Source organism: Syngnathus floridae, chromosome 22, assembly GCF_059516105.1.
Source record: "Syngnathus floridae isolate MCC-2025c chromosome 22, RoL_Sflo_1.0, whole genome shotgun sequence".
Taxonomy (NCBI): Eukaryota; Metazoa; Chordata; class Actinopteri; order Syngnathiformes; family Syngnathidae; genus Syngnathus; species Syngnathus floridae.
In genome coordinates, this window is record NC_142434.1 from 5549142 (window position 1) to 5565113 (window position 15972).

The 15972-nt window shown below is 38.8% G+C and overlaps 1 protein-coding gene and 1 long non-coding RNA gene across 2 annotated transcripts; one reads left to right on the plus strand and one right to left on the minus strand.

Annotated features, from left to right (window-relative positions):
* The first annotated feature begins 2591 nt into the window (after positions 1–2591).
* On the plus strand, positions 2592–15037 carry LOC148379429 (ninjurin-1-like). Its single transcript, XM_088366573.1, has 6 exons — positions 2592–2748; positions 12665–12801; positions 12938–13017; positions 13922–14087; positions 14340–14425; positions 14748–15037. The coding sequence occupies exons 1-6, from the start codon at positions 2653–2655 to the stop codon at positions 14909–14911; spliced, it is 729 nt and encodes a 242-aa protein (XP_088222699.1). The 5' UTR covers positions 2592–2652; the 3' UTR covers positions 14912–15037.
* LOC148379430 (uncharacterized) lies at positions 11327–15972 on the minus strand. Its single transcript, XR_015855332.1, has 4 exons — positions 15795–15972; positions 14387–14502; positions 12930–13001; positions 11327–12748 (listed from the first exon to the last, which is right to left on the minus strand). It is a non-coding gene; the product is annotated as an uncharacterized LOC148379430 (long non-coding RNA).

Sequence of the window (15972 nt, forward strand, 5' to 3'; positions counted from 1 at the left end):
ACACTGTAAAAAAAGTTGGGCGAACTAAAAATGTCAAGGCAACAAACTGATGAAAAAAATACATTGGGCAATTGAAATAATTATTTGAGATTTTGATAAAAATTGGATTTTAGTATTATGTTGTATTATCAACCCAACTTAATGACGAGTAAAAAAAAACTCAGCAACTTGCTTGCTAACTAACATTGTTTCCATAAATAACAATATTTCATATTTTAAAGTTGTTACATTTCAATTACTGTTTAACCCCCCAAAATACAAGTTTTTTTTTACAGTTCAACAGTGTAGACGTTTCCTGCTGTTTTTTTTCAATTGTTTCGATACATAAAACGAGTCTAAATATAACTACGACTCATTCTGCAGTGAAAATTCAAAACCACATTTTTTCTTATCATAATCAGACAAAAATAATTGCGCCTGCTGTATATCCTTCCACCAGAGGGTGTCACTACAGAGCCCGATCTTAATTTCCCTATCAAAATGTCTTTTTCAATCTCTTCCCACACTTGAGCAATCCCATTCTACTCCTCAACTACAAATGTTCTCAATCCCCTTGGTAACTGTCCAATTTGGAGGCCATTAAAATAAACCGGTTCTCTTCCCCCCCACAGGGCTTGGGGAGAAGTTTGAATATGATGTTGTGGTTTGTTTGTGAAGTGTAATTGTGCGTTGGGAATTCCTCAGCAGGGTGGATGGGAATGGGAGAATCTGCATTCACCTCAGCGATTATCGTCCTCCTTTATAGGCTTGTTAGGTGTCTTGCAAAATAGTGTGGGGGGGGGGGCGATTTTGTGGTAACACAAAAGCTACAGTTTATGTCTTCTTGATCTTTGCGGACAAAGTCTACTGTCTCAAAGACGATAACAATTGTAGGAACCCGGCAGCCTGTCTGCACCAATTTATCCTTAAATAGCCACATAATAAGCACTATAATTGCTAAATTGGGAAACGTGGGCCTCTTCTTAAATTTTTGGAACACATAATTGGAGGCAAAACAGACAGTAAATCGGTTGCTTTTTTAGTCAATATTAAAAATATGCAATTTGGTGATCTAGTTGGGTTCAGAGCACCAAAGCACATTTTGAATATTTTTAAATCGCAAATATCAACACTGACCTATTTTGTGGGCACAATTGAGTATCTTTTAAGCAGCATTATCTTTAATAACATAATATATATATTAGGGTTCTGAATTCCTGCGTAAGGATGAAAAATGCATTTATTTCTCTGACCATTTTTCTTTAAAGGATGACATGATTTGTCTAATACATTTGGCATATTTTACAAATCTGCTTTCAGTGTATTTAAATGACGTATTCCTGAAAGGCTTCGTTACCGAGAGCGAAGTGAAGCGACTGGCACTGCCTGGTTAGTGTGTCTTTTTGTGTGTTTGTGTGTGATAGACAGCAAGAGAGACCAGCAGAGCCTGGCACTGAAAAATGAGAATGAAGACAAAGAGTGTTAAGATAACAATGAAACAGACTGCCAAACACAAAGGCAGAGTTTGTGCTTGTGCACAAAGTATCACATGCCACCACAGCTCATCTTGGGTCATTGGAAATTCAAAATGGTTGAATCTTCTATTTAGATACGAAAATTGTCATGACAAGATGTGTCGAGTGTGTGAAGATGCCAAAATGCTATTTTTCGTGACTAATGAATTCCGATGCCCGCTGGCACACCACCGCCAATATCACAACGGAGAGCCGTGCCAAAAATAACTTGTAGGCACTAATAAAAGCATTTCCTAGTCACGCTAACGAAGGATTCCGTGAATGAAAGGAGCCCGTGTGGCAGGTTGCGCCAGTGTTTCGCAACTGTTGACATATGTGCAACATTGCTACACCTTGTGCTGAACTGACTCAACCCTCCCGAACCGGGGAAAAAACCAAAACACAAGTCTTAGAGTCCATTTGGAGTCCTTTGAAAAATGTGGGAAAGTCAAAAAAACATCTATCTTTAAATCCCTGCAGTATTGTCGAGATGTTTTCCTTTAACTATTATCGACTTATTTCTTTCAAAGAATGATGATAAAGTGGAGCGAGAAGTAACTTGCAGAACGGAGCAAACAATAAAGCAGAGTGGCTCAACTTTTTAAGTTTCTAGGAATGATTATGCTGGGCAGGCTGGCTTGTTATAACAGCCTCTCATTTAGGGATTATCTTGGAATCCGCTGCTATAATAGGCCGCAAAACAATCCCGGGTGAAATACTTCATTGTGTGCTGACAGGACAGACAACAGAAGTATAAGCCTGGAAAATCATGAAATGGAATTTGTGGAACAGCCCGATTAAAAGCTGAATGGAATGATTCTAAATATTGCAAAACATCTAGAAACATGTTTGTTGAATAATCGTGGGATTGTATTTTTTTTTTGCCATAAAACACATTATATTCCTGCCTGGTGTACCGCAGGGTTCCATCTTAGGTACCTTTGTATTTACTGCTGATTAAATTAAGATAGACTTAAGATGCACGCGACAAGTGTGTAAAGACAGAGGGAAGGGGGGGGGGGGCAAGGGGGGGGAGACTGTGACGTGGTGAATAAGCTAATTGTCTCTGCCACTGTGTCCTCTCCAGCTTGGCACAATTTCCTCTCATAAGCCATCGTTGTATCTTCAGTGTGCGTTCTTGCCCGCAACAGGCCTGATTATGCAGGGACTCGGTAAGACAGACCGCGGAGACCAAGTTCGAGACATGGACCTGACGTCGCAAAGATCCACCATGCCGGTCGGCGGTCCCCTGCAGGTTAGTGACTCGCCCGTGATGTGACCGATATGCTGAGGCTTTGCCGCCGAGTCGCGGTATGTCCGGCCTACGTGAGAGTTGAGGATCACAGGGACTGTGGCTCTCGGGGACTACACGTACTATTTTTAACAAAAGCCACACCAGCGGCATCAATCAAATATCAATTAGGACTCAGGTGCCAAGGCTAATAATGCACGCTAATGTAGCGACAGGTCAACACAACAGCTACTCATGAAAAAGGGTCAAGGTGGGGTCCGCTGTCTTGAGATAAGGCTTTTGGACATTTGTTAAACTTTGCCGGGAATAGTTTGTGGAAGGTTCCAGGACACAAATCCAAATATTTTAATTGATTTTTGCAACGGTAACTTGTAGATGAAGTCCCACCTTCGCCCCAATACTCTTGTATTGATCTTACACATTTGCACGCACCTCATTCCTATCAAGGTCCATTTTCTGTATCAGCATTGCTTACTCCCATCATGCAACTGGGGCCTATCAGTTACTCGTATATTTAGCCACGCAGTGAACAAAGTGCTCTTACTCAACAGTTCTATGTGTGTGTGTGTGAGTGAGGGTCGATGAGTGGGTGAGAAAAGTCACAGATGGGATGAGAGAGAGTAGAGTCTGAGTAATTAATAAAAAGTTTTAACGTATACACGCAAAACTATTGGGACATTTGGTCACCATGCCTACAAGTGAAGGGATGAAACGGGTTGCGTATATAAGTACCGTCATATATGTACGGAATTAACTGAATATGTCGCAATCATGAGAAAAGATTCACTGAATGAGCGTTTTAAAATATCACGGAAAACACAAATATTACCAATAAGCTAAAAATTTGCCTCCAGGCTCAATATGACTCTTAACGTAGCGTTTATGGACTCCACATGAGAGCGGGAATTTTATCTATCAGCTGGATGGCAGATGTAGTTGTAGCTTGTGAATTGAGAAGGTTCATCACTTCAACCTCCATTTAGCGGCCATGAATGCTGGTGCTGTTCATTCATCCCACTTTTTTTTTTCTATACTTGAATTATTGCACCCTTGGTCTCATACAGTCCACACATACCTGGTAATGTACGTAAAAAGGTAAAAATACTGGTTATGTACATAAAAAGGTCAAATATGTATTTTTGCTAGCTGGGCAACTATAAGGCAATTAAAACCACACAACGCAAATTCAAGGGATCTTCTTAATTTGCGGTTTTCATGGTAGCATATCTGTGTGACCGATCTATTTTTCAAGGTGTGAGGACTTTGCACCTCTTGCTCATTTTCTATGTATAGTGCGACACAGTAGGGTGTCATGTACTGACACAGAATTAGTAAGACTTATTTCCGAGCATGACAGCTAAGTTTCAAAGAGGCGTTACACGGGAGGACTGGTTACTTTGTTACACAAGCTGTTGCAATCCAATACAGGAGCTGCATTGAAAATATGTCCTTTAAACTGATAATAATCAGTATGGTTTCAAAGGTTTGTATGTGAAAAATTTTCCACTCATTCACTCCCAAAGACGTATTTATTCAGAGTCCACACATTCAGTCCCAGGTACTTTTTTTTCACGTCAGAGTTGATAGAAATTCAATAGCAAAACTGAATTTTTCAAACTGCAGACTGGCCCTAAATTAAATTACTGAATTAATTTTATTAATCTCGCCTTTTCCATCTTCCCCTTCCCACTTGTCTCACCTCGCAGAATACATAGCTTCATCTTTTTTTTTTTTTTTTTTAATTGAACTTCAATGACATACACAACCAAGTTTCGACAGGAACACAAAACAACACAATACACATAACAATACACCAGACAAAAAAAAACAATCAAGTAAACACACGGTAATGTCAGCAACGACAACTCACACATTTTTTTCTATATTACAACATCCCGTGGAAACAACCCATATACACCAAACAATACAACTACCCCCCCCAAATAAAATTAAAAAAAAGTTATATATAATAATATAGCTTCCTCGGCCAACCATCACATTCTGTGCGTGAGTGTGAGGAACCAGAAAGAGTGTGTGTGTGTGTCCATCACGAACTATTGCGGCCCACTTAGCGTACTATTTGATGCCCCCCCCCCAAGAGTGGTTAAACTCCTCACATGTTTCAAAGGGTGTGACTGTTATGTAAAAGACGTGTGTTATATGGCCGCTCAGTCATTTATAAATGGTGACATAACTGTTGCCATGGCGACAAGCCTGTTGACATAGTTGTAAAATATCCTCATCCTGCTGCTGTGTTGTTATTTAAATGTCATATCAAAGTAACTCCTAGATGTTATGTGAATACGCCCCCAAGTGGCTTTAGACTATTTTAATAACCTGTTTTCACTTTAATAACAGACAGACAATAATGGGCCAGATTATGTAACGCACACGCAGCGCTAACGACGAACACTTAATCCACTTGTTGACATTTGTGCTAGCTTCCTCCTCCGCGGCTACGGCAAATAGGCCATAAATTTCCAAAACGTTCCCATTTTGTGTCTTGACGCTTTCACCGCACTGTTGTGACAGCGCGTTATCGTAAATCTGAATTTGTGCAATGTGTACCCAATAAAGTGTCCGGCGAGTCATTGCTTTATTTTAAAGCCTGAAATAATTGTAGTTACATTTTTTTTTTTTTTTTTTTTTTTTGCTAACTCCATCCTGCCTTTCTTCTGCTTCATCCCTCTTCTGAGTGTTTTCTTTTCATTTCTGGAGGGGAAATGACAGCAGATTCATGTTGAATCTCAAAAAGCTTAATGGGAAAAGAGTCCAGCTGGCTTCCCTTGGTGTGTTGGAGAGAAAAAAAAAAAAAAAAAAGTACAGCCGCAAGCACACTGTTCCCAATTGACGCCCAATACAAACACCAGATTTTTAAATCCAATCATCGTACTTCTCTTTTCACACAACTCATAAAACCACATAGCAGATATGGACATGTTTATCATATTACTGCTGCTTTGTCAGACAAATAAAAATGTCCATAAAAATTTCCCAAGTTATGAGCCAACTCTGCAAACATATACATATTTATAACATAACATATTTAGAAGCCCCGCGAGAGCGGGTCAGTCATTCAGAACGTTCCATGTGTGTCCTTTGACCTCCTCAACCCCAAAAAAACAAACACGGGCTCATAAAGAAAAACATCAAGAGGTGATGTATTTAGCGTAATGTATGTATGCGCTGTGCGCGCTAGCCAAACTACGCGTCATTCCTGGAATCTGAGGAGAAATTAGTCGAAAGCACACTGCGGGGTTTATTTGAGCCAAAAGCAAACAGGCGGTGCTGACAACAGAGTCTGCGATGGATCATGCGCTCTATGATGGATTCAATTTGCAAGCCGGGATGATCTAATTGTGTTCAGGGATATTTTAAGTCCGTGATTACAGATATCGTCAATCGAACTTGGACTGAGATTCGTTAGCGCTACGACCAACTTGAGCCGGGAAGTTATATTTTTTTATTTCTTTTATTTGCTTGCCTTGGATTTTTTGTAACAGACATACAGATATCTGCTAATATTTATTTTGGATGATTAAAAACTATACCTTGATTATATTTTTTCCTACTTTTAGTCGGGATTCTCACATTATACCTTTTACTTTTGAGTGTGTACGGCTTTAAAAGGCGGAGCCTGTCCTGGTGAGTGACATGGGAGCCAATTAACAAACAAGTTTTTCAGTAAAGATTTTTTTTAACCAGATCATTTGAGTTGTACGCTGCAGCCTAAAGACAAAATACTCAAAATTCCTTTCAGTTTGATTTCAAGCATTGATACGTATAATTTCTCCTTTTCATTGGATCTTGTTGGATTACACTGTAATGAAACAGTCTTGTCTTTGTGTCGTGCAGCAAAGCATTGTGTCACCAGGTCACCTGCTCCGTAATGACAAATGTGTGCGCGCAAATGTTTGTTTAGTCAAAACACCACCTTGCACAAATGAACATGATGCCAAGGGTTTCAGATACGTGGTCACCTGTGTTTGGTCTCATCATAAACTAAAGGACAACACCAGTTAAGAAAAAAAAATCAATGGGGATGCACAATACCAAATCGAGTACCAGTAGTACTTAGATTCGAGTACTCTGATACCAAATTGAGATACTTGGACTACAATTCAACATTAAATGCTGAATCACCATGTTTACTTTGAACGCTGGACTCCATTAATTGACCCGAGTCTGCAGACCTTTTAAAATCTGCAGCTGTTTGATGCTCTTTTGAGTAAGCCCAGTCATTTGAGAACAATAATAGACATACAGTCGCTAAACATAGCCATGACAGTCAACAACGACATTCTAGGTAGCATATACGGGCTGAACAAAAGAGGTCCAAAGATTGACCCCTGAGGGACCCCACACGTCAAGGCCAATCAATCATAATCAGTTTAGTTTCATTTAATCCTACTAAAGTTTCCAACCTGGTCAAATAGTACAGTTACCGAGTAGTATAGTCCCGTCACTGATACTTGTATCGATATCGGTGTATCTCCAGTAAAAATGCATTCTCCTTCTACACACGAACAGAGGAAGGAAGCATGTATAGCGGCCATTAAGGAAGGCCCAAGTCATGAAAAGCAGGAAGGGTGATGTCACACCTTGGAGGCTTATGCTTTACACGCACCTTATTTTTTTGTGCAGGGCAAAAACACCCCAGAAGGGAAAGTTACACAAAAGCTGGAGATGTGCGTTTACTACAAGAGAACACACCACACCTCCACCTTTAGGGCACTAAAGAGTATGCGGTGTACTGCTAATTTGCGTCCCTCCCATTGGAGCTGTTATGTTCGGTCTTGTTTGCTTTGGATACGTACTCGAACTAACTGGGATCAAAACTTCCCCGCAATTAGATCTAATTCACGATCTTTAAAGTTGTTAAAGAAGTAAAAGGACAATTATATTTTACGGTAAAAGGACTCAATGACTCAAATGAGGAATTGATTTTTAAATTGATTTCTACTTTTTACTTTTAATATTTTAATAATTGTGACAACTTCACAAACTTCACTCACCTCACTTTTGATTTTCTATCTGTAACACAACATAACAGTTTCACAATCGTTGTACTCTTCAATACAATTTATTCCTCTAGAAAATTCTTATGTAAATGTCACTATTAGAATTATATTGCCCAATTTGTGGTTCAACAACTGTATTTGTTAAGTTTATTAGCAGCCCAAAGAAGCATGAGGAATTCCAGCTATTGAGGCGTGCTTGAAATCTGTCCATCTACTCTCCAAACATGCCTCGGCCCCAATAAAAACTTCCAGCAAACGCTCAACAATGACTAGTAAATTTTTTTACAGAGCTGCAAATCATGCTGCAGGGGACGTGAGGCTTTCTGTCGAACACGCCATTGTGGCGAGAACATGTGTAGTTCCTCTGATAAGCATACTCCATGATTTGACATCATATGTAAGTTTGGATGTAATAAAGCTATATTTAGACTCATTAAATAGAAGATGCGCAGGAATCCGAAACTAAATACGTACTTTTTACTATAGCTCACTAAATATATTGAATTACAATCTTAGCGCCATGTAAAACTATACATGCATGAATAAATAGATACTGTAGATGGGGAAGTAAATGTGAAGAGCAGCAAAAATAGTCAACCGTATTTTATGTATCATAAATTTAATATTAACTATCAGCAATGATCAATGAATAAAAATTTATTCATCTACTATTACTTACGAGATAATTACTTTGATTGGTCAAGTCTGAGCAAATAAATGTAATGTGGGGTTCCGCAAGGGTCAATTCTTTGACCACTGTTATTTAAAGGTTATAGCCATTTAGGGCCACAAATATTACTGTAATATTTTTTAAAGTATAAAGTTTGCTATATAAATAAATTTGCTCGACACGTGAGGGTCAAAATAGCATAAACAGACGTCAGTATGATGAAGTAGCGCAGTTCAACAGCACTGTACAAAAGTTGTGCTCCTACATGAGCTGCTGTGGGTTGATCGTCCCCGTGTACCTAATAATATGCCCCACAGGAATTCTCGTTAAATCCTGTCAACGAGTTCAAAACAAGCGCCGTGCATACTTGTCATTTTGTACACCTCATTGCTTCTCCTGTTGGGACATTTTTCTTGAACCTGTATGAGTTTCAAATGTTGCCATGACACTATTTACTGTATGGATGGATGCATTTTGGCTCCGCCCATTTGGCACGCACCGGCACACTTCCATCCACACATATGCAGCACACATGTCCAGAGACATCAGGCAGGCATGCCGGATGATGCTATCGCGGCCTGGAGCTGACGTCAACTACTTACGCAACACACTTGACATCCTGTCAGTCGAGGAAAACCAGGAGTTTGGTGTCTGGACACGCACACACACATGCTATAAAATACACTACAATTAATCTTTCTTGAAACTAATGATCCACTATCAGGTATCGAGTCGGTAGTATCGGAGCTTTTTTTTTTAATTTTTTTAAAAACAAACAGGAAACGCTACAAGTATTTTTTTTTTTACAAATATTTTATCACATAAGACAGTTTATTAGGTACACCTGCACAATCACATGATACCTAATCCAATATTATTGCCCCCAAACACAAAAATTTTTGATTAATTTGGCATTTATGTGTGATGGAATTTGGTCCAGTGTAACAAAATGATTTTATTAGTCCGGCTGCTTGGACAAATAAAAAGATTCCCATAGCTAGCATACATAAGCACTATTAATTGCAGCTTCCTTGGGGGTCCGCATACTCAAACAGAATCTGAATGGAATTTTATCTATGTAAAGCCTCCCATCAACTTGGGTCAGCTCCACTGAACATAGTGCAGGAAGCAATTACGGCTTCCTTCCAAACTTGTATAACAATAGCGGTGGATGGTATGTAATATGAGTGAAATGTTTTTTCCCCCTCCCGCATGTGTTTTCTGCTAATTAGACAGCAGGGTGACAGTTAGCTTCGAGGGGAAGAACAAAGGTCACCCACATGCGTCGAACATGGGGCATATGCAGACTTGTCAGGTTCTATAAAAACGAAAGAAAGAAAAACATTGCGGATGGAGTGATGGAAGAACAAACACATTCAAACAAAGTTACTCCACTCCTTGCTGGAGGCCCCCCACTATTGGCTATTAAAGAACCAATCAGAGTGCAGAGGAGGAGCACTTCCTGTGAGGTAAATGGGAAGGGGAGCTCCCATGTGGTTTCATATGTGTATGTTTATATGTGTGTGTTGCAATTTAAAGTGTAAAAGCTGGCACGAACAGTGTCCGATGTCCTTGTGCAAGTAATAGGTCAGGTATGTTGTTTTTCACGAGCGCTGTTTATACAGGCCCGTGTTTTTTTTTTTGCAGATTGCTGCTTTTTAGGGAAGTGCAGCATTTTTTTACGAGGACTCTGGATTTCTAGGAAAAATTCCGCGAATAAACACACGCACACTCGGCTCAGTAGTGAAGCTATTTTCCAGTCCAAGGCGACGCCAGCCCTTTGCAGCTGCTATAGTGGCAAACCATCTGCGGATATTAAGTGGGGGATCAAATGACGGATTGTGAATCAGTGGATGACAATCTTTAGATTGTATAAGATGTTGTTGCAAAATTGTGTGACCTTTTTATGTTGTGATAGATTATAAACTAATCCAACGATCTGTTTGCAAAAATACATTCAAGTAACGATTATTTGAGTAGTCGATTACTGTGACGATTATTCAATAAATCCGATAAGAATATAATAAAATAAAACTTTTTCATTTTCATGCTTTTATTAAAAAACAGGACATTAATTCAGATGGTGAGTGCTATCACATAAATCAACAAAGATTCAGTTACTAGGTTGATCTGTCTGGGGGAAAAAATAATTTCCGAAGTAAAAGCAAATGTTAGTAAAGTTTTATTTTGATTAAACAAAAAAAATAATACTTGCTGAGACTCTTGAATGTAAAGGACGTAGACAATTTTAAATTAAATTAGTCTCAAAACGATTAATCGATTTTGAAAATGTGTCATCAATTAGTCTGAAAATCGATTATTTGTTAGATTTATTTGTTTACATTCAATCTTACATTGCCTTACTTTATGTTGACCTTGGGCTAACACTTGCCACAGCTGTAAATAAACATCTGTGAGACCAACTGTACCTGCCAGGCCAAATTCAGGGTAAACACATTGAGTTATTACCGTATCGGCCCGAATATAAGACGAGTTTTTTTGCATTGAAATAAAACTGAAAAAGGGGGGGGGGGGGGGGGTCGTCTTATATTCGGGGTCTAGACAAAGTCGTTTTCCAAACTCGAGTCTTGAAAAAGAGGGGGTCGTCTTACAATCGGGGTCATCTTATATTCGGGCCAATACGGTACATTGAAGTTGTTGAGTGAACGCATATGTCCGAGTAGACTATATGCAGCCATTGTAGTACATTCCAATGTCCCGGTTATGCGTGTGTGTGTTGGCGGTCTGTCCAAAGCTGATGTTGATGGAGTGAGACCACAAGACTCCTAAGAGGGGGGGTGATGGACACAGGCCAGCACATATACATTCTATACAAACTTTTCATCCTGCTTCTTTCGGCTAACATTCTTCATTTTTTATCCATCTAAAAATAAAACATCGTAAAAAAGGGGCTTACTGGGCTATGTGGCTTCTAATTCCAGTAATAGTTAGATTCTTTTAAACAATTGTATTGGACTTGAGACATTTTCCTAGAAAATATTAAACTGTCCTGTCTTGAAGGAAATGCGTCAGCTGTATTTAGGTGCAAAAAGGAAGTTAGTGTGGGCTTAGTTTTCAGTCTTGATTCCTGGCAGCACTTTCAGTATTAGTGCATAAAAAAACTTTACTGTTTATTTACAAAAATAAAACTATAAATAATATTATGTTTACTATTTTGTGCCATTGTGTGGTTTCAGCTCATCAATCTCTCTTTGTGTTCACAGTAAATCAAACTGTGCTACAAAATTACAGCGTCGCATAAAAACAGCGAAGGGATAAAAATAAAAAACAACAGTGGCGTTACGTGCCATTTACTGTATAAGTCGTCTTAAACACATCGCTATTTGCAGAAATAGCCCGAGTAAAACGATCCATTTGTGGACAGAATGTTTGCGTCTGTAGCCAAAATGTTGAGTAGTTCAGTATGTGCATCAGCGGATAAAACTACTAAAGGAGAAAAACGGGCCCCATCGGTCATTGTTATGTGCGGTTACGTAATAATATGTCATATGTTTTTATTGAAAATCATGCACAATCTGATCCTCGCCTCGTATTCCCGTTTTTACACTTAAAATATGCACATTCAAAAATAGTCAATGGTTGCATTTGTTTTCATAACCATGAGAATTTGGTTCATAAATACAAACTTTTCTTAAAACATGCAATTTCAAATGTCCTGTTGTTATGCATGCATTGGTCAATGCTGCCCTCTTGTGGTTATTTTTATAATACATAAACATGTTCATTTCTTGATCACTGTGTAGCTTGAGCAATGCTGCTCTCACCAGACGGCTTTTATAATATTCGGGTCAAGAACTGCATCTTTATCTTCATAGTTTACTGCCGTTTTGCGGCATTTATTATTCAATACAGGTCAATATTTGCATATTGTAAAGATTGTGTAATCAAGTGTGATTACTTTTTAGCGGCATTTTACAGTCTTTGAATTTATGGGACACAAACCACTTCATATGAAATGTAACTCAATGTGCTTCACATAATTATTAATTATTAAGTTACATTTCATGGGAAAATGAGGCTTCAAATTTGCTTCATGAACCAAAAATACAGCCACTGGTTCATGAAGCAAATTTGAAGCTTCATTTTAATCATTCATTTTAATTATTAATTAAACATAAATTGATAAATAATCAATAAATTAAAATTGAAAATTAAATTAAATAAATTAATTTTCATGATCTATATGGTGTTTTTTTTTTAACCACAGGGTGGCTCGTCCTCTAACCTGAACATGAATCTGTACGCCACCAAGAAGACTGCAGCTGAGGGCATGCTGGACATTGCTCTCTTCCTAGCGAACATCACACACATGAAGACAGTCATCGAGCAAGGGGCGGGATACAGGTGAGGAAATTCAATCACAAGTAAATTTGGCAAATTTTGTCTTTAGGTGTGAATGTGAATGTCTGCATGAATGGATAGGTGTTCCTAATAAAGTGGTCGGTGTACATACAAATATGTCTTTGGCTTACCTTCTCAGGTACTACGCAGCCGTGCTGACTCTCATCTCCTTCTCACTGGGTCTTCAGATAGTCGCCGGGATCCTGATCATAATCATAGGTGGGGCATTGTCATAAATTAAATCCAAGTAATCTGTCATATTAACATCCTAAAACACTGACACCTGTAACACATCCTGCAGGAAATACACACAAAAAAAGAAACTAATCAAAACTGCTGGTGATGCTATTTAGAGATCTCTAAATCTTGCTGTAGCCCGGCGAGACCTCAACGACGAGGCCAACCACAAGCGCCTGGACAGCCTCAACAACAGCGCCACCGTCGTCATCTTCCTTGTCTTCGTTACCAACATCTTCATTTCTGTTTTTGGGATGGAGCGCACAGGCCTCTTTGCAAGGATGCATTTTTAAGATACAGGGATACACATTTTAGTAGCAAATCTAATCCACTCATGACTAATAATGCTTTGCTGTCGTTTTTGTTTTGTATAACAGGATAGATTGGTTTGTGTGTGGCAGGCTGGCTCCCTCTAGTGGTGGACAAAGAATCAATGAAATATTGTGACAGTCTGGCTTCAAATTTTCACTAAATTTGTGATGTAAACTTAAAAATAATTTTTACGAAAAGAATCTCTGCCTTTTTATGAGCACGTAGGGCGACTAACTAATTTACATTAATGGTCATTATTAATGATGGGGAAAATGAAGCTTCAAAATTGTTTCATGAACCAGTTGTGTTTTTTGACTCCTCTTTATGGCACTGTTGGTTTAAATAAAGCGGTTTAATATCAATGTTGAACAGAGAGTGCCATCTAGAGGAATCCAAAAATACAACTGGTTCATGAAGCAAATTTGAAGCTTTATTTTCCCATCATTATTTCATGATCCTTTAAAAACTTAGCATTTTATGAGTTGAAAGTTACTGTAAAAAAGTTTGTAAACCCCTGCAATGGACCAACCATGCATGTGTGTGTGTGTTCGCGTGTGTGTGTTTGTGTGTCCAGCTCGTGTCGAGCTGACCCTGCTCCCCTCATACCAGCGGCTATTAAACTTCCTCAACAATCTGACCACGGGCATCATCTTCCTCACCTTGCTCGTCAACATCATCAAGTCCGCTTTCGGCACGCAACGCAGCTGCCTGCTGCGATGGATGTTTCAGCGTTTTGTATTGTGAATCGGGTTTAAAAAAAAAAGGGCTTGTGGCCTTTTGCAGTATTATAGCTGCCACTAGAGGGTGCCACAGCACTAAATTTAAAATTCCAAAAAGTCAAGTTATGACATACAAAGGACATATCTATGTTGCCGCTTCATTCTAACCCAACATTGGGCTGTGTATGCATACAATACATGAATGCGTGTGAGACGTCTGAACCACATGCGCTTGTGTGTGTGTGTGTGTGTTCTTGAATTTGCGTATCGCAGCACGAAGGGACCTGAACGTGGTGTCCAATCAGAAACGGTTGGACTACCTGAACAACGTAGCCACTGGCGTCATCTTCGTCACCACGGTGATCAACTTCTTCATCAGCTTCTTCGGCTCCAAGAGGACGGGCTTCTTCCGTTGGCTGCTCGCTCGGCTTCACTTCTGAAAAAAAAAAACCACATAATTTATGAATGAAAAAATAATCATAATATTTTAATAGCTTACATGCTTGAGTGTAATCATATTAATTTATTTAACCAACTGATTGTAACCATGCATTTCCACTACTAATTAAATGTGACTGGTGTATTTTGGACTCTTTGCAAATGTTTTTTTCATTTTATCTGGTGATAAATAAATATCTGGATAAAACAGACGTGTGTTTTTGTCTTGTACGTGTGTGACAGGGCGCCGGGACGTGAATAACTCCACCCTTCAAAAACGCCTGGACTACTTGAACAATGTAACCACCGTCATAGTGTTCATCACCACGGTGCTCAACTTATTCATCAGCACTTTTGGTATGCAGCGCACGGGACACTTCCCGTGGCTGATGATACGCATTCACTGACATTCCCAACCCAGGAAACGAGATACGCTAACAAAGTTGTATATCAAGTTAAAAATATTAATCGTGGAGGGATTTGATGTTTTCTTGAATTGTCAGACTTAAGCAATAAAAATGATTATTAATTTGGATTTGTTGATGTTAGTGCTTAAAAAAAAAAAGTAGGTCAAAGATGCATTGCAGTGGAGAGGCGAGCTCCGGGTGAAAATCTTTTTGTGTGTGGCGAACTTTAGCCAGCAGACTATATATACTGCAGCTGTCTGACTGACTGGCGCCCAGGGAACTGGGACACTGTGTATGTGTGTTTGGGAGTGTGTCTAAGGTCAGTGGGTCTCAAAGTTGGGAGGATTTGTTTTTTGAGTGACGTGGATGTGTCTGGAAAAGAAACGAGTGAGCAGCTGATAGTAGCGCATTACAAAAATGAAGTATTTGTTGTGTTTGGAAATAGTGAAGTACAAATATTTTGTTTTATGACTTTTTACATTTGAAATTTATTCCTTGTTAAAATAGTATGTTTCAATTTTTAACAACCGTGGGTTGAGTAAAAATAAACAGATATATAAATATATTTTTATTGATTTATTGACTTTTTTATGACAGAAAAAAATATTCAAGAAGCAAATATTTTTCACCCTAAAAAAACAGAAGAAAAATTGTTTTGTGTCAAAAAAAATAGAAAAATAACAGAAAAATCAAGAAAGCCCAAGATTTTTTTTTTGGGTGAATGCAATACACTTCCAAACTGCCTCTACTCAAGTATAGAGTGTGAATGTTTTTACCACCTCTGCTTTGGAACACTTAAATTAAAATAAACAGAAAATGACAGAAAAACTACCACAATACATCCATTTGTGACAATAAAAATCTAACGGTGGTGTTACATTACCTTATTTGCATGCAGGATCAAAATAATATCGTATGTACTTATGGCGACGCTCAATGAGAAGTCCAATTAATAAAAAAAATAAAACAATGGTAAACAAAACAAGCTAGCAAAGAAAAGCTACTTGTTCTCTCACTACGGTAGCTGACGAGAGGGGCGGGGCTACGTCTCGGGAACGCGC